The 27,680-nt window shown below is 46.7% G+C and overlaps 1 protein-coding gene across 1 annotated transcript in view; it reads right to left on the reverse strand.

Annotated features, from left to right (window-relative positions):
* Positions 1-27,160, reverse strand: part of LOC144607458 (SH2 domain-containing adapter protein F-like) — a 92,666-nt gene extending 65,506 nt beyond the window's left edge. Inside the window, exons 1-3 of the mRNA XM_078424321.1 lie at positions 26,983-27,160; positions 21,368-21,445; positions 12,762-12,939 (exon numbers count right to left, since the gene is read on the reverse strand). Coding sequence (XP_078280447.1) covers positions 12,762-12,939; positions 21,368-21,445; positions 26,983-27,160 — 434 coding nt within the window. The remainder of the gene's footprint in view (positions 1-12,761; positions 12,940-21,367; positions 21,446-26,982) is intronic.
* Positions 27,161-27,680: the final 520 nt, after the last annotated feature.

Here is a 27,680-nt window from a genome sequence, read left to right on the forward strand (position 1 = left end):
AGAATAACTGATAATTTATTGTGCATTTATTTGTTGTATAGTGTTTAATATCCCTGTACCGCTGCAGAAAGTAAGAATTTAATCGTCCTAGTCCTGGTGCATGTGACAATTAAATACTCTTGACTTTAATTACAGATATTAAAAAGATAATCTAATAGGCAGTGCTCTCACTTTAATTTGGTCTTGATACTCAAAACATTTATTTTGATTTTATTAGATTTTACTTGCTAATATTTTTGTCATGCCATATCAAATCGCCAAGGATTAACCTTTCACTAACAAGCTGTATTGTTCTTGTATTTTGGTCTCAGAATATTTTCCATTAACTAATTAGAAAGCAAGGCATCAATGATTTGTTTTGATAGTGGTTTGAAATTCAACAGTTTAGAAAAAGGCCACAGCAGCCTAATTACTTAAAAGTGGGGGTTTGTTCCATGTTCCTTATTGCATTGATTCAACTGCATCATTGTTCAAACACTAGATTGTAATGAGTTGAAGTTTGTCAGTGATATTGATCCAATCTAGAGTAATTCGCTAGTCTCATATTTCGCTTGGGCAGCTCACAGTCCAGTGGTATGAATATTGATTTCTCTAACTTCAAGTAACCCCGGCGGCATTCCTTCTCTCTCTATCCCTCCCCCACTCAAGTTGCACCAGCGTTTCGTTTTCACCCAACAAACAGTGAACAAAGGACTGTTCCCTTTATCATCGTACCTTTTTTACATATCTTTCATCCATTGTTCTTTATCTCTCTACATCATCGTCTATATCTCTCGTTTCCCTTATCCCTAACTAGTCTGAAGAAAGGTCTCGACCCGAAAGGTCAACCACTCCTTCTCTCTAGAGATGCTGCCTGGCCCGCTGGGTTACTCCAGCTTTTGTGTCTATCTAGAGTAAATCATATATTCGTCATCATTTCTGGGTGAAATGACACCATTTTGTATAATCTAATACATACTTGCGGTTGTCAAGCTGCCAATATACCTTGGGATCTCGGAGTCCAGGTAATCACTGTCTTTCGACAGTCTCTGAAGGGCCAACACTGTTCTACATTTAGAGCCCACTAGACAAAGTGGACCCGTTGGGCCCCAAGCTCTCCTGCATTGGTGCAGCACCCTGTCCTCCCCCCCTCTCTGCTCAACCCCCCCCCTCCCTTCTCCCCCACTCCCCCCTCCCTCCTCCCCTCCCCCACCCCTCCTTTTAAACTTTAAAATGTGAATAACTTTTAAAATATAACCGATTTCAATAAAACTACCTGCATTATCACTAAAGGTGGGCCTAAAATGATCACTAAAAGGTGGGCCTAAAATTGTTGCGCTATCGTGCACCGTTTTGGCTGAAGTTCAGTCACAAACAAGATAACAAACAAGAGTTTTATTTAGAGCCCATTTCACAAGGCAACTCCAAACCTCTCTGGCCACTGCTTGTACATCTCCCAAACTACTCAGACACAAATTACACACAAATTAGTAGGGCAGGATTTAACACATCTTTTCTGAGTAGAAACCATAATAAAACTTGCAGTACTTTTATTTTGATTCAACCTTGTATGTTTTATTTTGGGGGGGGGGGGGGGGGGAGCTCAGCTAATAATGTTTTGGTACAAAATAAAAGGTGACTTCAGATTTCGACACAATATTGTGGACTGACAGTTTCACTTTTAGTAATAAAAAAGAAAAATATAAGGCACTGGAGTAACTCAGCGAGTCAGGCAGCATCTCTGGACGACACGGATGGGCAATGAGTGTAGGAAGGAACTGCAGATGCTGGTTTAAATCGAAGATAGACACAAAATACTGGAGTAACTCAGCGGGACAGGCAGCACCTCTGGAGAGAAGGGATGGGTGACGTTTCGGGTCGAGACCCATCTTCATTCACGGGACTGAAGAAGGGTCTCCACCCTAAACGTCACCTGTTCCTTTTCTCCAGAGATGCTGTCTGACCCGCTGAGTTACTACAGCTTTTTGTGCCTATCACTGGGCTTAATCCTGGCCTCTTGTTTACCTTTAATTTAACCACTGTGCTACCACTAGAGCACAGTTCTCCCATTTCGTTACATGAGTGATGCATTTGGATTTTCACAGCAACCTGTGAGTATGCGGTGTGTTTGTTTGCCAACCTGATCCTAGATCTATTGAATTCTTTTTTGCATTTGCAGGCCGTTGTGACAACTAGCAGCTTCTGCAATTAGACTTACTGAAAGAATTGTAGATGCTGATTCATACCAAAGATCAACACAAAATGCTGGAGGAACTCAGCGGGCCAGGCAGCAGCTCTGGAGATAAAGTATGGGTGACTTTTCAGTTAGGAACACCTTCAGACTGAAAGTAGGGGGAAGTGAGGAGGGGTGAAGAGCTGGAGGCAAGAAAAGACCAGGAGCAACCAGGGCTGGCCACAAATTGGACAGCACTGTGACACAGCGGTAGAGCTGCTGCCTTACAGCGCTTGCAGCGCCGGAGACCCGGGTTCGATCCCGACTACGGGTGCTGTATGTATGTTCTGCCTGTGACTGTGACGGTTTTCTCCGAGATCTTCGGTTTCCTCCCACACTCCAAAGACCTACAGGTTTGTAGGTAAATTGTCTTGGTAAATGTAAAAATAAAAGTTGTACCCAGTGTGTGTAGGATAGTGTTAATGTGCGGGGAACGCTGGTCGGCATGGACCCGGTGGGCCGAAGGGCCTGTTTCCATGCTGTATCTCTAAACTAAACTAAACTAAAATGAGCTCAGGCAGGGTGGTGCCCTAGTAGGCTCATTGTTGGCTAGGGAATGTGTGATCTAAAGAGGGGTAAAATATGGTGAACTGTGGAACTGTTTAAACGACTAGGGCGGAGGAAGGTGGCAAGGGGGGAGGGGAGGGGAGGGGAGGGGAGTGAAGGTAGAAGTTAGTTAAAATTCGGAAATTCAATGTTCATCCCGCTGGGTTGTAAGCTACCAGAGTGAAGGCCGTCCCTGGCTGGTCCTGGTCTTTTCTTGCCTCCAGCTCTTCACCACCCCCACCCGCTACTTTCATTCTGAAGAAGGATCCCAGCCCAAAATGTCACACATCCTTTTTCTCCAGAGATGCTGCCTGACCCGTTGAGTTATTCCAGCACTTTGTGTCTGACTGAAAGAATGAGTTTATTTTGTATTTGAAGAATGGATGAATGACTAGCTTCCACCCCTGTCCTCTTTTATGATCTTTGTGTAAAGATTGGATCACCGCAGTACAATAAATCAAGACCTCTCCTTTTATGTCAGTTACATGATCTGTTGAACTAACATGCCTCAAACTGTGGTAAAAAATGAAAGCATTCTTTTGATTCCTTCCAATTCTACTTTTGCACGTTAATGTCTCATGGAGTCCATGAGAAACAGAATTCTGTTTGCCACTCTGTCTTTTTTACATTGCAGCTAATATTTTTAGTCTTTTTAAAGAGATACAGCGTGGAAATAGGCGCTTCGGGTCACCGATTCCGCGCCGATCAGCGATCCCCGCATGCTGACACAATCCTACACACACTGGGTACAATTTACAATTATCCCAAGCCAACTAGCCTACAAACCTCTACGTCTTTGGAGTGTGGGAGGAAACCGAAGCTTCCCGGAGAAAACCCTCGCAGGTCATGGGGAGAACATACGAACTATGTACAAACAGCACCCGTAGTCAGGATCGAACCCGGGTCTCAGGCGCTGTAAGGCAGCAACTCTACTGCTGCACCACCCCTGCACTGCACTGCACTGCACTGCACTGCACTGCTCCTGATATGTATAATATATGATGCTAAAACCACTTTAAAAATATCACTACCTCAGTTTAAATTAATTTGCAATTCCACCAAGGTTAAATAAAAAATCTGAAAATATGATTAGCTTCACCTTTCCTTCCTTCTCAGCAGATAATTGATCCAGCTTATTTTTAAAGAAGCCAATTAACTCTGAAGACTTTATTATATATCACCACTATCCCGTCCTAATTTTCTTATTGTTGTAACCTTGTCAGTTTTGAGCCGTTATTCTCTATTCCTGGGCTCTCTCTTCCAAGTTAATGACATGCTTTCTTCGCCCTTATCTACACCTTTTGTATCATGTTACACTGCAGACGGAGTGAAACAGCGCATCGCTGTGGAATTTTGCTTCTAAAATCACTCTAATAGGGAGTTACTGTATCTGGAGGCCCATTTAACGAAGATGTGCTTTAGAAAAAAAAAAAACCCTTCAAGTCAATTTGTGTGAAGTGCATACACGGGATAATGGCTTCATCCTGCTCACACATCAATTCCAATCAGCCAGAGCGACCAATTCCCTCAAATTTAAAACATCAATCTTTATTTTCCCTGCTGCGTGAGCTGCTGTTCACAAAACCCATTTCTTTCAATCCCCGACTCTTTTACCAAGCTGTTTTTGTTCATCTTCGGGTAAAATATAAGGTCTCACAGCGCCGGTGGAATGGATTGCAGAGAAGATACCGTGCTTATATCATCCACGGGGAAAGTTGAATGGAACCCGCAAGGACCCATCTGCCTTTCTTTCTTTCTATGTGTAGGAAGGAACTGCAGATGCTGGTTTACCCCGACTACCGACACAAAATGCTGGAGTAACTCAGCTGGTCAGGCAGCATCTCAGTTCAGTTCAGTTTAGTTTAGTTTATTTTCACCTTCACCGATGTACACTGAAAAGCTTTTGTTGTGTACTATCCACTCAGCAGAAAGACAATACATGATTACAATACATGATTCTTGCTATTGAGGGCGTGCAGCGTAGGTTCACTAGGTTGATTCCCGGAATGGCGGGACTGTCGTATGTTGAAAGGCTGGAGCAATTAGGCTTGTATACACTGGAATTTAGAAGGATGAGGGGGGATCTTATTGAAACATATAAGATCATTAGGGGATTGGACACATTAGAGGCAGGAAACATGTTCTCAATGTTGGGGGAGTCCAGAACTAGGGGCCACAGTTTAAGAATAAGGGGTAGGCCATTTAGAACGGAGATGAGGAAGAACTTTTTCAGTCAGAGAGTGGTGAAGGTGTGGAATTCTCTGCCTCAGAAGGCAGTGGAGGCCAGTTCGTTGGATGCTTTCAAGAGAGAGCTGGATAGAGCTCTTAAGGATGGCGGAGTGAGGGGGTATGGGGAGAAGGCAGGAACGGGGTACTGATTGAGAGTGATCAGCCATGATCGCATTGAATGGCGGTGCTGGCTCGAAGGGCTGAATGGCCTACTCCTGCACCTATTGTCTATTGTCTATTGTCTAATGTATACATTTACATCGTATAGATACGTGATAAGGGAATAACGTTTAGTGCAAGGTAAAGCCAGCAAAGTCCGATCAAGGATAGTCCGAGGGCCACCAATGAGGTAGATAGTTCAGCACTGCTCTCTAGTTGCAGTAGGATGAGCAGTGTGATGATAACAGCAGGGAAGAAACTGGGTCCCTGAATCTGGAGGTGTGCGTTTTCACACTTCTATACCTTATGCCTGATAAGAGAAGGGGAGAAGTGGGAGTAGCCAGGATGCGACTGGTCCTTGATTATGCAGATAGCCTTGCCGAGGCAGTGCGAGGTAAAAAATGGAGTCAATAGAAAGGAGGTTGGTTTGGCTGGAGAGAAGGAATAGGCAACGTTTCTGGTCGGGTCGGCGAGCCCTTCCACCTATCTTCTCGGTTTGCAGTCCTTACTTTACTGGATTAACAATCCGGCGAGGCCGAGATGAAATTTCACAAAGGCGGGTTGTGAAGATGAGGTTCATCCACACAGAACATTCATTCCTTCCAACACCAGTGCTTTGAGGCTGCGTGTCATACCGCGAGAAAGCTCAGCAGGCTTTCCCCGACAACATCTCTGAAACTCCCAACATCATGCACCTCCAGGGACAAAGACAGCATGTGAATGGAAGTATCACCGACTGCCAGTAGCCTTAAGGCACAGCTGGCACGGACATGTACTGCTCTCAATTCATTCTTGCTGGGTCTAAGTCCCGGAACTCCCCCAAACCAACAGCAATACCGAATAGTGAAAGGCCTGGATAGAGTGGATGCGGAGAGGATGCTTCCACTTGTGGGGGAGTCCAGGACCAGAGGCCATAGAGGAAGTACCTTTAGTGAAGAGACGACGGGAAATTTATTTAATCAGAGGGCGGTGAATCTGTGGAACTCATTGTCACAGATGGCTGTGGGGGCCAAATCAATGGATATTTTTACGGTAGAGATTGATAGATTCTTGATTAGTACTGTTGCAGGGGTTATGGGGGGATGGCAGGAGAATGGGGTTTGAGAGGGAAAGATAGATTGAATGGTGGAGTAGACTTGATGGGCCGAACGGCCTAATTCTGCTCCGACAACTATGCACAAGAACCTATGAACAATTACAGATGGGCGATAATGGTGCCCTTGCCAGTGACATCCAGTATTCCAAATGAACATTAGCATCTTTGTGCTGTCAATAAATACGATCGTCATGAGGCTCCATTGCTTCAAGGACATCTTACAGAAAAAAATTAATCAGCCATCGCTGTCTGATGGGGATGCCCACTTCGTTTAATTGGTAGTTAATGCTTTCAGGTTAAGTTATGGATATGCAACAAATGCAACCTGTCAGTATCACCTGCACCCTGGGGAAAAAAATAAATTCTGAAGGAACGAGAATTTATTGGCCTGAGAACTTAGATGTGGGAGTTAATGGCTTGTAATGTTTCACTCAATGTTCAAGTGTAATTTACAGCATAGACTGTAAAAATAGTCTTTTCCCGTGCTCCAGGCCAATTCGCTCACTTCCAATGTGGCTTTGTAGTGCAGTCCCATTCTTTTTAATCGCACTTCATAATCGTTGGTGCCCTATAATTTCCTTGTTCGCGATGGCACTGAAGGAAGCCCTCCAGCCCACCAAATCTGTGCTGGTTTGCAGAGCACTCCCACCCCTCCACAGATTTTCTCTGTAACCTATTCTCCGCGCATTGTCATAAACGACCCCTCCACACCCCCTGGCCCACGTTCCACCACCCACCCACCTACATACACGAGGAGCAAATTACAGTGGCCAGTTAATTTACCAACCCCATGTCTTTGGCCTGTAGGATTAAACTGGAACACTGGGGGAAGACTCATAGAGACATGAGGGGAATGTTATAACTCCACATGGACAGCACTGGAGGTCAGGATCGAACTTGTGTCAAGGACACTGTGATGCAACTGTCACTAATTACTGTTTTTTTGGTCTGGAATAATCACCAAAAGGGACACAAGTAACAAATTGAAGCTAATATTAGAGAAAAGATCATCAGGATTGGCAATATCCCTGCAACGTGTAGAACTAGAGATACGCAAGGCATGGACATCACGGTGGCGCAGCAGTAAGGTTGCTGCCTTACAGCGCCAGAAACCCGGGTTCGATCCTGTCCACGGGTGCTGACTGTATGGAGTTTGTACGTTCTCCCCACGACCTGCGTGGGATTTCTCTGCGTGCTCCGGTTCCCTCCAACACTCCAAAGACGTACAGGTTTGCAGGCTAATTGGCTTGGTAAAATTGTAAATTGTCCCCAGTGTGTGTAGGATAGTGTTAGTGTACGGGGATCGCTGGTTGGCGCGGACTCGGTGGGCCAGAGGGCCTGTTTCCACGCTCTATCTTTCTAAACTAAACTAAACTAACCTAAACTGCAGGTGCTGGTATCTTGTGTTAACTATGCAGACTAGAAAGGTATTAGCTTTGCTGTGCAGTGTGGAGGGATAATGTAGTGTGTTTGCATGTTTGTACACACACCTAGCAGGAGGTTGCTCTCCTAAGCTTTCAAACAGTTCAGAGAAATGTTGCTATGTGATCACTAATACTAAAAGGGGATTATCATCGTCTCCACAGGCAAGCAAGATTAAAGTAGAATGCAGCAAGGATTTGCTTTGACATTTTCATTGCTGTAGGAGCCATCTTCCCATTAATAGCGGCAGACTAGAAATTCCATCACGCAGTCCAAGGCATTTGTGCACTGAAAAAATTAACTTTTAAAAAGAAATACTTTGATAGCTCATACATGTCCAGACCTTTTCTCCAAATCTCCCATGCAAATGATGAGCAAAATCTGCCAGGCATATGCTTTGATTTCGAGCTTTGTGCAACATTACCCTCCTGATATTTGTATCAGACTATACTGCACAAACAAAGCTGTGAACTGCGAGTGCCTTGGACTGTGAAATGGGTCCGCATTAGAGGCTTGGGTCTGCAGAGCGATTCGTAATCACCCTGACCCTGACCCTGAGCCTGAGCCTGAGCCATCATCCTTCTGCTACATTCCTCCTAAAGCTGTATTTGGTTCTGTACAATCCTTAACATCGTCGCCCAATGTTCTTGCCAATATCATCAGACACAGACGCCTGAATGGCCCAATTGGCATCTACTAACCACTTGACTGCGCCCCAACAATTTCCCAGACTGACTTGCGGACAACTCTTTCGCCAGAAGACGCTCACCATCCAAGCCACTACCCTCACTGACTGACACAAAAAAGTCATACGTTGAAAGACTGGAGCGACTAGGCTTGTATACATACACTGGAATTTAGAAGGATGAGAGGGGATCTTATCGAAACATATAAGATTATTAAGGGGTTGGACACGTTAGAGGCAGGAAACATGTTCCCAATGTTGGGGGAGTCCAGAACCAGGGGCCACAGTTTAAGAATAAGGGGTAGGCCATTTAGAACGGAGATGAGGAAAAACTTTTTCAGTCAGAGTTGTAAATCTGTGAAATTTCCTGCCTCAGAAGGCAGTGGAGGCCAATTCTCTGAATGCATTCAAAAGAGAGCTAGATAGAGCTCTTAAGGATAGCGAAGTCAGGGGGTATGGGGAGAAGGCAGGAACGGGGTACTGATTGAGAATGATCAGCCATGATCACATTGAATGGTGGGGCTAGCCCGAATGGCCGAATGGCCTACTCCTGCACCTATTGTCTATTGTCTATTGTCTTTCCAAACTAACCTCTTGCAACTTTGAAGATCACTTTCTAAGTGCTCTGTGATTATGTACTGCTTGTACTGTCTACAAAGAGACTCATGGCATCATCCCCAGTAACATATCTGACTTTATTCAATCCAATACACAGAAAGTTACAAGACAGTCCTCAGGTCACTTCTTTTATACTAGAATTAGAGCAAACAAAAATAGCCACCTACAGTCACCATATCCATGGACTATCCCAGCGTGGAACATCCTTCCCGACACCACTAGATGTGCACCAACCTTGTCACTCTGCAAGTCACAGCTTGACAACTTGGACATGGATCATCTCACCAAACTTGCCCACATAAAAATCTAAATAACCTTTTTGCAACCAGTACCCACGTGAGCGAAACCTGCACGAGATAGCCCAGCTGTTGGCGGTTGTGCAGTAGAAAGCAGAAACAGAAACTAAGAAAACTGTTCCCATCTTTCCTCATTGCCCTCCCCAACTATATGCCTGATTGACTCTTCTAACTGGCTCTCACCAACTCCCTTCCAACACATTAACTTTTATCTTCAACTAAACCAAGTTGGGCCCAAACCTCTCCTGCATTGGTGCAGCACCCTCTCCCCCCCCCCCCTCTCCTCTCCCCCCACCTCCCGTCCCACCCTCCTCTCCCTCCCTCCCTCCCCCCTCCCCTCCCCTCCCTCTCCCCCTTCCCCTGCCCCCACTCCATCCCCCTTATCCTCCCTCCTCTCCCCCTCCCTCCCTAGGAGATAGATTTAAACTTTAAAATGTGAATAACTTTAAAAGTATAACACTGATTTCAATGAAACATCTTCGATTAGCACCAAAGGGACGACGGTGAGTAAGGTGGGCCAAAATTGTTGCGCTATCGTGTACCGTTTTGGCTGTAGTTCAGGAACAAACAAACAAACGAGAGTTTTAGTATATGGATTGTCTTGCCCAACTCTCCCTGACCAAACACTTCCAACTCTCAAACTGTCTTATCCTCACAGCTCAGTTCCCAACCTAATGAAAATCCTCATCCCTTCCCTAACCAATGGCTCCCCAACTCTCTGCCTGACTAGTGACCCCCACAAGTGGGCACCCAACAGGTTGCCCCAACTTTCTCTGTAGTTGAGAGCTACTTCCAGCTCTTTCCCTCACTGATGTGCCCTGCATCTCCCACATCGTCCTCCACAACTCTCTCGCATGGTAGGAGTGAAATGTGAATGTGGTCAGGGTGGTGTTGGTCTCTGATGATGCTGGCTGCCATTTTGAGGCAGCGACTCTTGTAGATCCCTTCGATGGTGGGCAGGTCGGCACCCCTGATGGACTTGACAGTGTTCACACTTTCGGCAATCTTCTTTGCTCCCGGGCGTTCGAGTTGCCAAACCAGGCCATGACGCAACTAGTCAGTATGTCCTCTACTGTACTTCTGTAGAAATTCGAGAGAGTATTTGTTGACATACCGAATCTCCTCAATCTTCTCAGGAAGTAGAGGCGACGGTGGGCTTTCTTAATGATTGCATCAATGTGCTGGGTCCAGGACAGATCTTCGGAGATATGCACGCCCGAGAATTGGAAGCATTTGACTCCCTACACCACTGTCCCGTTGTTTCACTTATTTCGCTACATGTACCATCCTGGACTTTGAATGACGGAATGCCATTGCCTACCAAGTGACAACCACACAGTGCCATTTTAATGCTCCTTTGAATTTCCAGGCCACAGTCATACAGTGATACAGTGTGGAAACAGGCCCTTCGGCCCAAGTTTCCAACACCGCCCAACATGTCCCAGCTTCATTAGTCCCACCTGCCTGCGTTTGGCCCATATCCCTCCAAATCTGTCCTGTCCATGTACCAGTTTCTTAAACAGAGTTTTCCTAAAGTGAAGGAACCAATAAATTGAAGCAGCTAGTTCTTCTCGCAGAATTCACAGCATAGAATTAAGTCCAACTGGTCTGTGTTTTTATTTACGCCCCACAAGAGGTTTTACCCATCCAATTTGATCTCACCCAGTCAATATTATCTTCTGGTAGACACAAAATGCTGGAGTAACTCAGCGGGACAGGCCAGCATCTCTGGAGAGAAGGAACGGGTGACGTTTCGTGTCGAGACCCTTCTTCGGACCATTTATATTATCTTCTGTTCCTTTGCCAGGCTTCTAATTATCTGACTTCTCCTAAAATGTTGGATGCATCAACTACATTCTGGGATAGCAAACTACATATTCTCATAAAAACAAGACACATAGTCCTGGAGTAACTCAGCAGGTCTGGCAGCATCTCTGGAGAAAATGCATAGGTGATGTTTCGGGTCGGGACCCTTCTTCAAACTCTTTCCCGACACAAAATGTCACTTATCCATGTTTTCCAAAGATGCTGCCTGATCCACTGAGTTACTCCAGCACTTTGTGTCTTTTCTTGTAAAACAGCATCTGTCGTTCCTGATGTCTTGATATATTCTCATTGCTGTCTGAATAAAAATCTCTCTTATTCCTCCTGCTATCCGACTCTACGACCACGTTTTAACCCAGACTTGCGAGCAATAACCCCTCTGTGATTCCTCCTGCCCTCTGGCTCTACCAGTCTGATGAAGGGTCTCAACCTGAAAGGTCACCCATTCCTTCTATCCAGGGATGCTGCCTATCCTGCTGAGATACTCCAGCATTTTGTGTCTTTCTCCGACGCTGCAACCACGTTTTAACTCAGACTCGCTGCCGAACCCCTCTGTGATTCCTCCTGCTCTCTGACTCTATCACCACGATTTAACTCAGACTCGCTGCCGAACCCCTCTGTGAATTTTCCTAAATTCCTGACAGGATCTATTGGTGACTTCCTTCTGTGTGCAAATGCTGCTCTCCGCTAATTGACTGGACCCCAGTGCAGACCTCCCAACATTTGATTTTACAAATTCAGAATTTCGATGTCCAAAATTCATAATATGGCGCGTAATGCAACTTTTCAGCAACAAAAAAGTATGCACGCAAAAAAATGTATGCATGAGTAATATGTGCTACATTCATGTGTGAAGAACGACTATTATTTCCAACAGTCTGTCGTTCTTAGACTACATGTACAATGTCAGGTCTATCATGAGTATATTCTGCTAGTTATAGAAAGGTTATTGAACAGCAATACTTTTTACAACACAAAGAAAAAAATGTTTTGCTTTGTTTTTTCTATTTTGCCTTTTCCTTACACATCCTAATTCTCTTGGTATTGAATAAAAGAACAATGGTCATAAAATGTATGACGAAGTTATGAAGGAAGAGTTTCATTTAAAACTCCACATACCTAATTTCATTGAAGACCTACTTGCTCCAGTGGTCTTCAACAGCAAATCACAATGGTCCATGTCCCCCCCACCTACTCCCCCCCACTACCCTCTCCCCCACCCACACGACCCTCCCCCCACCCCCACTCTACCCCCACTCCCCCCCACCCCTCACTCCCCTCCCTCCCTTTCCACCCACCTCCATTCCCCCTCCACTCCCCTCCCCTCCTCCCCCACCCCTCCCACCCCCACTCCACACCCCCACTCCCCCCTCCCCCACATCACCTCAACATCAACCGGCCTCATGCTACGCAGTGAGGCGAGGCCAGCGGCGATTGGCAAGGCGAGACCAGGCCAGCGGCGAGGCAAGGCCAGAGGCGAGGGATGGCGAGGCCGGGCCAGCGGCGAGGCGAGGCGAGCGGCGACGAGGGGCAGGGTGAGTGGCGAGCATGTGTTTTGCGGAAAAATGTGAGGCGAAATAGGAATGGCGGAAATGAAATAAGAAAGTGGAAACTTTCCGCCAAATTGGGAAAGGTTGGGAGGTCTGCCAGTGGCTTGGATGGTTTTACACTTACGCTTGTTTCTCCAGCGGTAGAGTAGGGTCCACTCTCTCGGGTAGGGTGGAGCAGTGCTCTGGAGTCTGTGTCTTGCTGTATTTTGACCCTCCGGCCAGGGGGCTGAGCTGTTTCTGTTGCCTCAGTCGATCTTTGGCAGAAGGAGATGACCGGTCCCAATCGCAACCATCAAACTGGACTGTAAAAAGACAGAGGTACACGTTAGTCAAACGGTCGAAGAGGCGGCCATTTAACCCATTGTGCCTTTACTAACTCTCGAAAGATCCATCAATCAACCCTACACACCTGTTTTTAACCCATTATCCTGGAAATGTGTCCTTTTCAAATATCCAATTCCCTATGGCAAGCCACAGTTGAAACTCCTTCCATCCATCTTTCAAGCAAAGAAACAATTACTCTATTGAACCCCTTCATGGTTTTGAACATGTGCTGTTTTCTCCTCCTGCTTTCAGAAGAATAATCTTGGTTTGTCTGGTTGCCCCCCACACTACGGGAACCCTCCATTCTCACTTCGATTCTGATTCAGACCCGGGTTCGATCCTGACTATAGGTGCTGACTGTACGGAGTTTGTACGTTCTTCCCGTGATGGCGTGGGTTTTCTCCGGGTGCACTGGTTTCCTCCCACACTCCAAAGACATACAGGTTAGTAGGTTAATTGGCTTTGGTAAGTTGTATAAGTTGTCCCTTGCGTGTGTTTGTAAATGTGCGGGGTGATTGCTGGTCGGCATGGACTCGGTGGCTCGGAGGTCCTGTTCCAGCACTGTATCCCTAACCTCTAAACTAAACTCTGAATCTACTCTATACTGGCATCTTGCAACTTGAAGCAATATTGCCCTCCTCATTGTTGATAGCCCACCTAAATCTGTCTTGAACGTTACTTGCAGGAATAATGCATGCACACTGGGTAATATGGAGGGGTACCAGCGGAGCTGAGTCCGATGGTCACCAATATATTCAGAGGTTTTGGGATCAGGTTGGATTTGGTGTACATTCTAATAAATCAGTTGGGGTTGAGTTATGACATGCTACACCATGGGAGGTCATGTTGCAGTTGTATAAGACGTTGGTGAGACCGCATTTAGAATATTGTGTTCAATTTTGGGCACCATGTTATAGGAAAGATATTGTCAAGCTTTAAAGGGTACAGAAACGATTTACGAGGATGTTGCCAGGACTAGAGGGTGTGAGCTAGGGAGAGGTTGAGTAGGCTGGGTCTCTATTCCATGGAATGCAGGAGGATGAGGGAGGGTCTTGCAGAGGTGTACAAAATCATGAGAGGAATAGATCAGGTAGATGCACAGTCTCTTGCCCAGAGTAGGGGAATCGAGGACCAGAGGGCATAGGTTCGAGGTGAAGGGGGAAAGATTTAATAGGAATCTGAGGGGTAACTTTTTCACACAAAGGGCATACGGAACAAGCAGCCAGATGAGGTGGTTGAGGCTGGGACTATCCCAACATTTAAGAAACAATTAGACAGGTACATGGATAGGACAGGTTTGGAGGGATATGGACCAAGCGCAGGCAGGTGGGACATGTTGGCCAGTGTGGGCGAGTTGGGCCGAAGGGCCTGTTTCCACACTGTATCACTCTATGATTATGACTCTGCCACCCTATATGTTTATACTAGTGGAGATCCTCGAGCTAGCTTCAGTGGGATGATGGTGGCGTGTGGGATGGGGCAATGCCTGGGATTGGAGTTGTATGCGGGGAGATGGAGTGTGGGGATGGTGGTCTTGTGAGACTGTACGCGCTTGGGCAATGGGGTTGTGCAGGGATAAGGAGTGCATGAGTGAGGCGGGATGTGCGAGTGAGGGGGATGGTGAATGTAGGGATGCATGAATGGGGGTGTAGAGTTGTAGAGTCATGCAGCATGCTCCACGTCTGCACCCATTTATACGAATCCCATTTTATTCTTCCCATTATCCTATTGACTCTTCCCAGATTCCAGCACTCATCTTGGGGCAATTTGCAATGGACAAGGACTAACCAACTTGCATGTCGTTGAGATGTGGGAGGAAACCGGAGCATCTGCAGGAAACCCAAATGGTCATAGAAGGAATGTGCTCACACAGGCTGTTCGGAGGTCAGAATTAAACACAGGTCATCGGAGCTGTGAGGCATCTGCTCTACTCGCTGCTTGGGGTAAGTGCAGCTTTGTGATTCTCCACTCAGTGCAGCCCCTGTTTTGCCCCTGAAGGAAGTGGTGTCTGGGAACCTCTCACTGCATTCATTGCACCACTGCGCCTCCCCTCTAGGGGCAGCACATTGGCACAGCGGGTACAGCCACTGCCTCATAGCGTTAGACACCCTGGTTCGATCCTGACCTCGGGTATTGTCTGTGTGGAGTTTGCCGGGTGACTGCATGGGCTTCCTCTGGGTGCTCCGTCTTCCTCCCACATCCTAAAGATGTGCAGGTTCGTAGGTAAGTTGGCCTATGTAAAATTGACTATAGTGTGTACAGAATGGATGCGAAAGTGAGATAACTAAGAACTAATGTAAACGGGTGATCGATGGTCAACATGGACACACTGGGCCGAAGGGTCTGCTTCCATGCTGTATCTCCAAACACTAAATGGGCAGCACGGTGGCGCAGCGGTAGAGTTGCTGCCGCACAGAGCCAGAGATCTGGGATCGATACTGACTACCGGTGCTTGTCTGTACGGAGTTTGTACGTTCTCCCCGTGACCTGCGCGGGTTTTCTCCGAGATCTTTGGTTTCCTCCCACACTCCAAAGACGTACAAGTTTGTAGGTTAATTGGCTTGGCATACGTGTGTAGGATAGTGTTAATGTGCGGGGATCGCTGGTCTGAAGGGCCTGTTTCCACACTGCGTTTCTAAACTAAACTAAGCTAAAGATAAAACATCTGTTTTCAATGGGGCCTTCTTGTTTGTTCTTTGGAAGCTGACGTCCCCTCAGTGCCTAATGATGTTCCTGGCAGAGAGATATATCTGAGAAGTGAGTAGGTATTATATTCCAGCACATTCAGTGGGTCAAAATTGGATGGAGATTAATGAAGCCGTCAGTCGGCTGAAATTTCACAACTAAGGATATCCTCATAGAGGAACTCAGGAACTTATTACATTAATCGGGCGAGAAATTAATAGTACTTGATTCGTAGAAGAATCTAACCTTGACGATTATGAATTCATAATTTGCACCATGACATTACAGTCCCTTTAATGAATTGTTCACACCCATCCAGCAGTGAGAGTTTCCAGAACTTTCTGGGTTTTTTTACTCTGAGGTTTAAACATAGCGGACAGGTTTTTTATAGATTGAAGTCAATTTCACAGGGTTCCAGTTACCATGTCTTTAATTTTAATTGCCGTTGAAATGGCTTCCTGTGGCTGCTCGGTCAGGACTGAAGGCCAGAAGCTGGGAAGAGGACTGCTTAAGCAGAACTTAGGGTAAAGTGTCGATCTTGAGCAGCTAACTGGAGCTCGTTAAATGCATTTAGCAGCCAGTGTCATCGGTCCTCTCGCCTTCCAGTTTGGCGCGGTGAACTCATAGTTCAGCACCGCTGTGCGGTCACACACAGTCGATGCTGAGTAGCTTCCTATCAGGTCAGTCTGAAGAAGGGTCTTGACCCGAGACCTCGCCCATTCCTTCTATCCAGAGATGCGGCCTATGATGCTCGCTGAGTTACTCCAGCCTTTTGTGTCTTGCTTCTCTTCCTGACAGGCAAAGACTTTTGTAGGACAGGTAAAATTCAAAAGCTCCTGTTCTGCTGAATGGAGTAAAGTGTGGAAGCTGCACTTGGAGTGCTGCATGCAGTTCTGGCCGCCACACTCTGGGAAGGACGTGGTCGGTCGCGAGGGTGAGAGTGCAGAGGAGGTTTCTCCAGGATGCTGCCTGAGAAAGAGGACTTCAAGGGTTTATGGGGAGAAGGCAAGAGAATGAGGTTGAGAGTGAAAGATAGATCAGACATGATTGAAAGGCGGACTAAACTTGATGGGCTGAATGGTCTACCTGTGCTCCCATGATTTATGAACTTACGAACTTGCGTCAGTCATGGGGAGAGATTGGATAGACCAGGCTTATTTTCTTGGAGTGAAGGAGATTGAGGGGCTAACCTGCCAGAAGTATATGAGGCATCGAAAGGGTAGACATAACCCTTTTTCCCATAGTAGATGTATCAAATACAAGAGGGCATCTGTTTCAGGTGAAAGGGAGGAACATGAAAGGGAATTTGAGGGATTTCTTAAAATAGAGAGTGGTTGATATCTGAAATGCACTGTCAGGTGGTCGATTCAGATATAATGACAAGATTTAAGAGGCATTTAGACACCACTCGAGGCAAGGGATAGAAGGATATGGTCCTGAGGCAGGTAAATGGGATTAGTGTTGATGGGTGTAAAGGTGGGATAGGATGTGGTGGGCTGAAGAGCCCATTTCTGAGCTGTATGACTTAATAACCAACTGCAAAGGGGTCCTTTGTCTACAGTGGGACTGGAGTTGAGAGTTGGGTGGTATCTCAGTTTGGGGGCGAGTTGTCTCATATGCCCCCAAATATGCATAATTATCTTCCTAAACCTCTCTTCATTCCTGCTTTTAAAAGTCTCCTCAGTCCCTCTCATTGTGCCTACACATTCTGTCCCCATTTCAAACATGCCCAGCCCTGGTTTAATAATGTTATCACTTTCTCACCCTGCAAAGGACTTGGAATATCCTACATCTGTTCACAGCAAGTTATAGATATTGGCAGAGCTTCACACAGCGAGGAAGATTATTAAAGATTACAACGGGAGATAGATCAGTCGTTGATATCATCATTGAAATAGTAGATGGCAATTAATCCGAGCAAGCGTGAGATGTTGGACTTTGGGAGGTCAAAGATAAGGTGGAAGTATGCAGCTAATGATAAGACCCTTAAAATCAGTGATGTTCTTGGGACCAAGTCAGGAGCTCCCTGAAAATGGCCACACATACAGATGGGATGGTTAAGAAGGTTGGGGCATTGAGTATAAGAGTCAAGATGTATAAGAGTCAGGAAGTCATCAGTTGGGGCATTTGGCATCGGGAAATTGCATTGCGGCTTTATAAAATGTTGGGTAGGACACGTTTAGAGTATTAGGTGCAGTTCTGGTCACCCCATTATAGGTAGGCCGTGGAAGTTTTGGAGAGGGTGAAGAGGAGATTTACTAGAATGGATCAGGGAGTATTAAGCATAGGGAGAGGTTGAACAAACTTGAATTGTTTTCTCTGGAGCGACTGAGGGGAGACCTGGTGAAAGGATATAAAATTATGAGACGGACAGATGAAGTAAACCAGCAAAACTTTTTCCCCAGAATGGGAGTGTCAACGACTTGGGGGGATATAACTTTAAGGTTCAGAGGGGGGAAGTTTAATGGAGATGTGAGGGGCAAGTTTTCTTACACAGGGAATAGTGATGCCTGGAATACATTGCCAGGGGTGGTGGTGGAAGCAGATGGTGTTTTAAAGAGGCTTTCAGATAGGCACTTGGATATACAGGGAATTGGGGAGGGGGGACGACGACATGGGTCATGTGCAAGGAAAGGAAATTAGTTTATCTTGGCATCATGTTCATCACAGACATTGCGAGCTGATGGACCTGCTCCTGTGCTGTGTTGTCCTATGTTCAATTGATTCAAACCAACTAACACACAAACGCCAAAGCCAACCCGTACCACACTTCAACTTTGTTGCTTTCCCTGTGAATTAATTTCAACCATTTTATTCAGGGGTGAATCGTAAAATGGTCACAGACGGACCATCGCAAAATGGTCACAGTTCTTCCCATCACATTAAGCCGGCACTTTACAAGAGCACTAGTTCGACTTCTTTCCCTTTCACCGTAGTCTTGCCAATTTTTCCTCCTCATGTATTTATTCAGTTCCTTCATGGATCCTGGTTCTAACGCACCTGAAGGCAGTACATTCCAGATTCCAAGCACGCACATGCAAATGGGAGATTTTTGACAATGCCACTCTTAATTCCCTACCCCTACCATTCGCACCTACGGCCTCCAATGCTCAACTCCTCTGCCAACTGGAGATGTAGGAAAATAACTGCAGATGCTGGTACAAATCAAAGGCATTTATTCACAAAATGCTGGAGTAACTCGGCAGGTCAGGCAGCATCTCGGGAGAGAAGGAATGGGTGACGTTTTGGGTCTCGACCCGAACCGTCACCCATTCCTTCTCTCCTGAGATGCTGCCTGACCTGCTGAGTTACTCCAGCATTTTGTGAATAAATGCCAACTGGAGAAGTCATTTGCGATTCACTCTGTATAGAGGGCTCATCATTTTATATATTTATGTCAGTTCGTTCCCCAGCCTTCTCTTTCCCAAAGAAAACAGTCCCAAGCCCTCCAATACATCTTTGTAAATATCGTCACTCATCCCAGGAACCATTCTTGTAAATCTCAGCTGGACCTTCACTAAAGCCTCCGCTTTCCTTCAATGTGAGGCAGTTTTGTAATGTGATTTTGTGTTTCTGTTGTTTTTCAGGACTTTTCCTCTCACATGTAAACACATTGGAGGGTGCTGGCAGTTTAATTGATTATGTGGAGCCTCACACCTAATTCGGTCCATGGAGTCTATTCCGCCATTCAATCATGGCTGATCTATCTTTCCCTCACAATAGTCGCTAACACCAATAATGGCAGTAAACATGGGGACATTAGACTGAGACAAAGACAGGAAAGAGACATAAAATGCTGGAATAACTCAGCGGGTCAGGCAGGTGACATTTCCTTTTCTCCAAAGATGCTGCCTGACCCGCTGAGTTACTCCAGCATTTTGTGACTACGGTGTAAACCAGCTTCTGCAGTTCTTTCCTACACAGGAAAGAGACATCCCTTCCACAGGGCTAACGTTACACTGATGGGCTCAGAAGCTTATAACAACAAGCACCACGCAGTTAAGTGCATGAAGAACAAGGCCATGTATCATTGTGGCTGCTACTGTTTTCAGCAAGGGGCTGATTTATTTGGCAAGGGGCTGATTTATTTGGCAAGGGGCTGATTTATTTGGCATGGGGCTGATTTATTTTGCTATATTTTTCTCTATTTCAGAACTTTATTTTAGAAAAGGCTCAGTTGGAAATTCCGAGCTTTTAGTTGAATATAGAGAATGTGATGGAGATACATGAGCATGTTGGTTGAGGCACAGGATGCACAAGCATTATACTGTCCCAGCTTTGTGGAGGCTTGAGAGTCCATGGGAGCACAGACATAAAGACAAGGGACACTGTATATTTCTGAGCGACTCTTTGAGTGATTGCATTGCAGTCAGATAAAACGGATGAACAACATGTCCCATTGCGGAGTGCTAGTTGTGAAGTGCACTGTTGTGAGGTGCTTTTCTCGATGCCCCACTGTTCAAGACATCAACGCTCCGTGCTGTCAACCAGCACACGAGGTGCAGCCAAGTCAGGTCAAGCGGCAAGGTCTTCCCACAGGGAGCGTTATCAGCTTACTGATGCATGTTTATGCTAAGACAGAGCCGACACAGGCTAGAGGCCTCTGAGTAGCATCCACCGGGAAACAAAGAAACTTATAACTTGGAACAGGCAGCACATTCCAAGGAGAAGGATGTCTTGTAGCGGGACTCTGGGTCCTCTCAGCAGGTGGCTGCTGGAAGCTCTGGCTCTGCTTCCAAGCCGATTATGTCCTCTCGGATCCAAGGCTCAGTTTTGGAAGAACAATGGGGGGGGGGGGGGGGGGGGGGATGAAAATAGACGGGAGGCTGGAAATGTAACATCTTCAATTAAAATGGGGAAATTGGTAAAGCCGCAATAGCCAAACTCTGCTGGATTTTCCACCTCATCAAATTAAGTTCACCATAAGTTATCTGGAGAAGAAATTCAGCCATGATCGCATGGAATAAACAATGACTTGCACAGCACACCCTGCTTCTGAAATTCATTTCCAATGCCTTCAATTAAGATATGTTATTTTGGTTTTAATAAATTGGAGAAACTATTTTAATTCGTGAGCAATTTGGATGTAACAATTCAGAGACTTTAGAGATACAGCGTGGAAACAGGCCCTTCGGCCCCTCCGAGTCCATGCTGACCAGCACTAATACCAGCATTATCCTGCACACGAGGGACAATTTACAATTTACAGAAAGCCAATTGACCTAGTTTGAAGAAGGGTCTCGACCCGAAATGTCACCCATAGCTTCCATCCGGAGATGCTACCTGTCCCGATGAGATACTCCACCATTTTGTGTTAACCTACAAACCTGTATGTCTTTGGAGTGTGGGAGGAAACCTGAGCATCCTGAGAAAACCCATGCGGTCATAGGGGGAACGTACAGACTCCGATTGATGGGTCAAATGGCCTCTTTCTTGAATGTCATGCGTCATGTAAAGGAAACAGGTGGGGGTTTCTTTCCTTCGTGCCAACCGAGGGAAAACTCTGCCCACGGGCCTGCCAAGCGTCACACCGTAAGTTAATACTTAAATAACGGGTATAATATAAGACCGCAATATATATCTAATTTCTGGGAACAGGCAATTCACGGTGGGAGGGTTCAGGTATGGGAAGGGCAGAGGATGGCGGGTTTGTGAGGCAATTCCATGCAAGCAAGCTGGTGCAGAGTGGGGGGGGATGGGAAAAGCAAAGCAAACAATCACCTTCATCGCTCACTGAGTCATCGTCTAGCTGTCCCACAGGCGGGGGCCAAGGGAGCTCTTTAATTTCCTTAATCTCTACTGCAATGGTGATTGGGGACAGGGTTGCAGGATAAAAAGAGGGAGGAGAGGTAGGAGAAAAAGGACAGAAAGAGCTGAGAAAGGTCAAATGAAGACAGCACATCTCTCTCATCTCTCCATGCAGAGATGGTCTCAATAACTCGCCCCGTCTTTATGCATTATCAAAATGGCAATTACAAGAAAATTAAACCCTCGATACCCCAGCAGTCCTCCCACACCCAGACATGACCATAAGGAGGAAGAAGGGTCTCGACCCGAAACGTCACCCATTCCTTCCCTCCAGAGACGCTGCCTGCTGAGACGCTGAGTTACTCCAGCATTTAGTGTCTATCTTCGGTGTAAGCCAGCATCTGCATTTCCTCCCTGCACATCACTGCAACCCGACTAGTTATTCTCAGGTTTTTAAAAAAAGGACACAAAGTTCTGGAGAACATGGAAGGGCGACACTTTGGTTCTTTAGTGTCTGAAGAAGAGTCAGGACCCAAAGCGTCTGAAGACGGGTCCTGACCCAAAGCCCACCTTTCCATGTCCTCCAGAGATTATGCCTGACCTGCTGAGTTACTTCAGCACTTTGTGCCTTGATTTGTAAGTTGACTTGCAGAAAGAACCAGGGGTCACAGTTTAAGAATAAGGGGTAGGCCATTTAGGACTGAGATGAGGAAAAACTTTTTCACCCAGAGAGTTGTGGATCTGTGGAATTCTCTGTCACAGATGGCGGTGGAGGCCAATTCACTGGACGTTTTCAAGAGAGAGTTAGATATAGCTTTTAGGGCTAATGGAATCAAGGGATACGGGGAAAAGGCAGGAACGGGGTACTGATTTCAGATGATCAGCCATGATCATGTTGAATGTCAGTTCTGGTTCGAAGGGCCGAATGGCTTACTCCTGCACCTATATTCTATGTTTCCGCGGGTTCCTTGTGTCTAGTTTGCTCGGGGTCAGTGTGTTTCACAGCTTCAGTCACCAGCGGGGTCCAGTGCGCTGGGAAGAGAGAAAGGGGAATGAAAGGATCATTCAACCCTCAGCCATTCTCTGGCACGGTTTATGGGCTGGATGAAAAGTAACAGGCAAGCAGCAGTCCCTCCTGGCCAACCAAACATGAACGCGCTCTTAATTAAAAGCGGGATTGTAAATTTATATGGGTTTCCCCCCTCCCCCTCCCCTACCCCTCCCCTGATCCGTTTCCGAAATCCTGGAGGAGCGGAATGTATGTGTTGAGTCCCTCTGAAGATTCAGCAGGAGGCCAGTCCTTGCGCCGTGAATATTCTATCCCCCAAATTACGACGAGATATTTAATAAATCATACTGTGTCGGAAATCTTCAGGCCAGATAAAGGGTAACCTGGGACTCGAATCAGAACTTACGTCTGTTTGCCAAAGCTCACTTTGAACGTGACTTACTTGAAAATTGATAAGATGCAATATAAAATGAAAATATTTCTTTTGATGTATGCATTCTTAGTTTGAGACTTCACAAATAATAAAAGCTATTGCATTTATGGAAAGATTTTTCTGCTTAATATATCCTGAAGGATTTTTGCATTCAATTAATATCTTCTGAAGCGTTATGGCAGAATGTAGCACTCCTTTCATAGTCCGACTGCAACTAGTTCCATTGCACAAATGATCCCGTGTCCTTTAATATTATATTAGGTTGGTTAAAAACATCAAACAGCAAAAAACATGATTTTTGACGATCGTGGATTTTAATTAAATTGTCAATCAAACGATCATTTCCAAGGAACTGTCAGGGAACTTAGCATATTAGAAAAAGGCACAAAGTGCCTATTCCAATAAATCTCTGGAGCTTTAATTAAATGTGCTGAGACAATCCTCCTTATCTCCAGTGAGCTGAAATCAAGACACAATCTCTGCCATCTCCTGATCTAACTTATCCTTTAACGGGCCTGAAAAAAAACTGTGTAAAGTTCACACGGCCCATGTTGTCTCTGAAAATGTATATGGGGTAAAAATTGCAGGTGGTCTGAAGAAGGGTCTCAACCCGAGACTTCACCCATGAGTTAGATAGAGCTCTGGGGGCTTGTGGAATCAAGGGATATGAGGATATGGGGCACAGGTTACTGATTGTGGATGATCAGCCATGATCACAATGAATGGCGGTGCGGGCTCGAAGGGCTGAATGGCCTCCTCCTGCACCTATTTTCTATGTTTCTATGTTTCTCTCCAGAGATGCTGCCTGTCCCCTGAGTTACTCCAGCATTTTGTGTCTATCTTTGGATGGAAACTCAATTGCATTAAGTTTCATGTCAGTTACAATTGGGGTATTTCTAGATGCAGACCCAGCACAATCACCACATCAAAATGCAACAGATGGTGGCAGACCCCATCAATGTTCCTTTTGCAGCATTCCTAAGGAACATGAATTGTGTTGTCTGGGCAGCAACCCTTGTTGGACATTCCCAGGACAACCTGATCTTCACAGCACAGGGCAAATCCCAAACTCAACTTGCAACATTCAGCTGGCCACTCAGCAGGGGTGCCAACTATCTCACTAATAAGGGACAAGGTGACGTCACCGCCCCACGCCCCACGTAACCTCACCCAGCCAGCGGCCACGTGCTCCCACTCCACTAATGGCGGCTGCCCGGGCCGGGAGGCGGGTTGCTACACAACCTCCGTTAGGCGGCGCCCGGGCCTCCGGACCTACACTGTCCGGACCTACACTGTCCGGACCTACACTGTCCGGACGTACACTGTCCGGACCTACAGTGTCCGGGCCTACAGCGCCCCTCCGGGCCTAATACGGGACAAAAGGCGGTCCCGTACGGGACAAACCAATTTAGCCCAAAATACGGGATTTCCTGGCTAATACGGGACAGTTGCCAACTCTACCACTCAGTAACCTCTTCACATTCCAAAAATAGACACAAAAAAGCTGGAGTAACTCAGCGGGACAGGTATCATCTCTGGAGAGAAGGAACAGGTGATGTTTCGGGTCGACACCCTTCTTCGGACCCGAAACACCACCCATTCCTTCTCTCCAGAGATGCTGCCTGTCCCGCTGAGTTACTCCAGCTTTTTGTGTCGATCCTCGATTTGAAGCATCTGCAGTTCCTTCCTGCACTCTTCACATTCCAAGCTCCACTTCTATAACCCGTGATGCAGCCGAGGTCCTCTGATCTCCCACCCCTCTGACCCTGCAGTTCCCCCAAGCACCCCCATCACTCTCCAACCTTCTGCTTCTGCCGCCCCTCAAATACTTGCCCCAGCAAGGCCCGGTTGGGGTTTGTAACCATCCTTGCCATTTACCTGCCTTGTTGGGGATCAGTGTGTTCCACCTCCAGCCCTCACATGACATGACAAAGGCCACCTCGTGTGTGACAGAAAATCGCTTTTTCAAAAGATAATTGTGTCAACAGAGGACAGGGGTGAAGGGCCGGAGAGTTCCAGACTCACCGTCACAAAGTGATTTTTCTTACAGGGTTTTCAAAGATACAGGTCTTTTCAACAGCAATAAATTAATTTTGTTCAGAGTCTGAGTCTGACTCTGAAGAAGGGTCTCGACTTGAAACGCCACCCATTCCTTCTCTCCCGAGATGCTGCCTGGCCCGTTGAGTTACTCCAGCATTTTGTTTCTATCTTTGGATGGAAACTCAATTGCATTAAGTTTCATGTCAATTACAATTTGGGTATTTCTAGATGCAGACCCAGCACAATCATCACATCAAAATGCAACAGATGGTGGCAGACCCCATTAATGTTCCTTTTGCAGCATTCCTAAGGAACGTGAATTGTGTTGTCTGGGCAGCAACCCTTGTTGGACATTCCCAGGACAACCTGATCTTCACAGCACAGGGCAAATCCCAAACTCAACTTGCAACATTCAGGTGGCCACTCAGCAGGGGTGCCAACTATCTCACTAATAAGGGACAAGGTGACGTCACCGCCCCGCGCCCCACGTAACCTCACCCAGCCAGCGGCCACGTGCTCCCACTCCACTAATGGCGGCTGCCCGGGCCGGGAGGCGGGTTGCTACACAACCTCCGTTAGGCGGTGCCCGGGCCTCCGGACCTACACTGTACGGACCTACACTGTCTGGACCTACACTGTCCAGGTCTACAGCGTCCGGGCCTACAGCGCCCCTCCGGGCCTAATACGGGACTAAAGGCAGTCCCGTACGGGTCAAACCAATTTAGCCCAAAATACGGGATGTCCTGGCTAATACGGGACAGTTGGCAACCCTACCACTCAGTAACCTCTTCACATTCCAAAAATAGACACAAAAAAGCTGGAGTAACTCAGCGGGACAGGCATCATCTCTGGAGAGAAGGAACAGGTGACCCGAAACGCCACCCATTCCTTCTCTCCAGAGATGCTGACTATCCTGCTGAATTACTCCGGCTTTTTGTGTCGATCCTCGATTTGAAGCATCTGCAGTTCCTTCCTGGTGCAGCCGAGGTCCTCTGATCTCCCACCCCTCTGACCCTTCAGTTCCCCCAAGTTCCCCATCACTCTCCAACTTTCTGCTTCTGCCGCCCCTCAAATACCTGCCCCAGCAAGGCCTGGTTGGGGTTTGAAACCATCCTTGCCATTTACCTGCCTTGTTGGGGATCAGTATGTTCCACCTCCAGCCCTCAAATGACATGACAAAGGCCACCTCGTGTGTGACAGAAAATCGCTTTTTCAAAAGATAATTGTGTCAACAGAGGACAGGGGTGAAGGGCCGGAGAGTTCCAGACTCACCGTCACAAAGTGATTTTTCTTACAGGGTTTTCAAAGATACAGGTCTTTTCAACAGCAATAAATAATTTTGTTCAGAGTCTGAGTCTGACTCTGAAGAAGGGTCTCGACTTGAAATGTCACCCACTCCTTCTCTCCCGAGATGCTGCCTGGCCCGCTGAGTTACTCCAGCATTTTGTGTCTATCTTCAGTTCAAACCCGCATCTGCAGTTTCTTCCGACACAGTTAATTTTGTTACTGCAAGCTGAAGATACTCAAGGCAGTTTGATGCAGGATTTAATAGAATATCATTGCACAAGTGTCAATAGAAGTGATTGTTTATCAATGTTAACAGCCACCCATGGTTAAGGAGACAGCTATGTTCTTCAGGGGCAATGTGCTTGATTGCTGCAGGGAGGTTGCATGGAAACTGATTGTTTTGTCCCCTGTACTGATTTGGGTCAGCACAGCGGTGCAGCGGTAGATTAGTTGCCTTACAGCGCCAGAGACCCAGGTTTGATCCAGACTACGGGTACTGTCTGTATGGAGTTTGTATGTTCTCCCCGTGACCGTGTGAGTTTTCCCCGGGTGCTCTGGTTGCCTCCCACACTCCAAAGACATACAGGATTGTAGCTTCATTGGCTTCAGCAAAGATTGCCCCTGGTCCCTAGTGTGTAGGATAGTGCCAGTGTATGGGGAATTGGTGGTTGGTGGGGACTCAGTGGGCCTGTTTCCACGCTGTATCTCCAAACTAAACTAAATGAAAGACAGCTTTTTTGGGGCTTGTGTATTTCCAAGGTGATCTTTAGGAAGTTCTCAAGTTCCCGATCGAACTCTCGTTATATCGATTCGACTCACATGAAACAAATAATCTCCGCAGTTCATCACTCGTGTTGTATCTAATCTGTGCTATGGAAACATGCGTCGTGGCAGAACTACTTGTACTGAAGCAGGCCCCACAAGGAGTGTGAAGGTCTGCCGCCCATTGACAGCTGCAGTTGGCTGGGACTACTGTTCTAAGGTCCCCCTTGGTCATGGCTGACCATGGGTGATGCATCCTGGTTGTTGGCTGCCTGCTCCAAGCCTCGGCTGGAGCAGCGTGGATGTGTGGTCGGATGCAAGCCTGGGCGATGTCATATGAAGGACAGGCTGTTGCCCATGCAGCACGTCCCCCCTCTCCATGTCGCTGATCGTTCCAAAGGAACAGCAGAGCCATTACAGTTTGGCACCAGGTCTGTTGCAGGAGCTGCCAGAACGAGGTTGTGGACAACGACGAACTGCCTGAGGGACTCCGACTCCGGATTTTTCTTGAGGTTTATTCCTGGAGCCTTTTCCATGACTGGATATGGTCACAAGGCAGTGGATGTTTTAGATCAGAGATTTCCCTCTTCTAGATGGACTGCCTTCCCAGGCTGACGAGCCTCATCTGCCCGAGACTCGTGGGGGCAGGAGCGTCTACCTTCCTGTCTATAGCACCTGCCCACTGCAGCCTTCATCCGCCATCCCTGCCTACACGCACATATAAATGAAACTGAGAGATGTCGTCTTCCGATATA

Source organism: Rhinoraja longicauda, chromosome 28 (assembly GCF_053455715.1).
Source record: "Rhinoraja longicauda isolate Sanriku21f chromosome 28, sRhiLon1.1, whole genome shotgun sequence".
Taxonomy (NCBI): domain Eukaryota; kingdom Metazoa; phylum Chordata; class Chondrichthyes; order Rajiformes; family Arhynchobatidae; genus Rhinoraja; species Rhinoraja longicauda.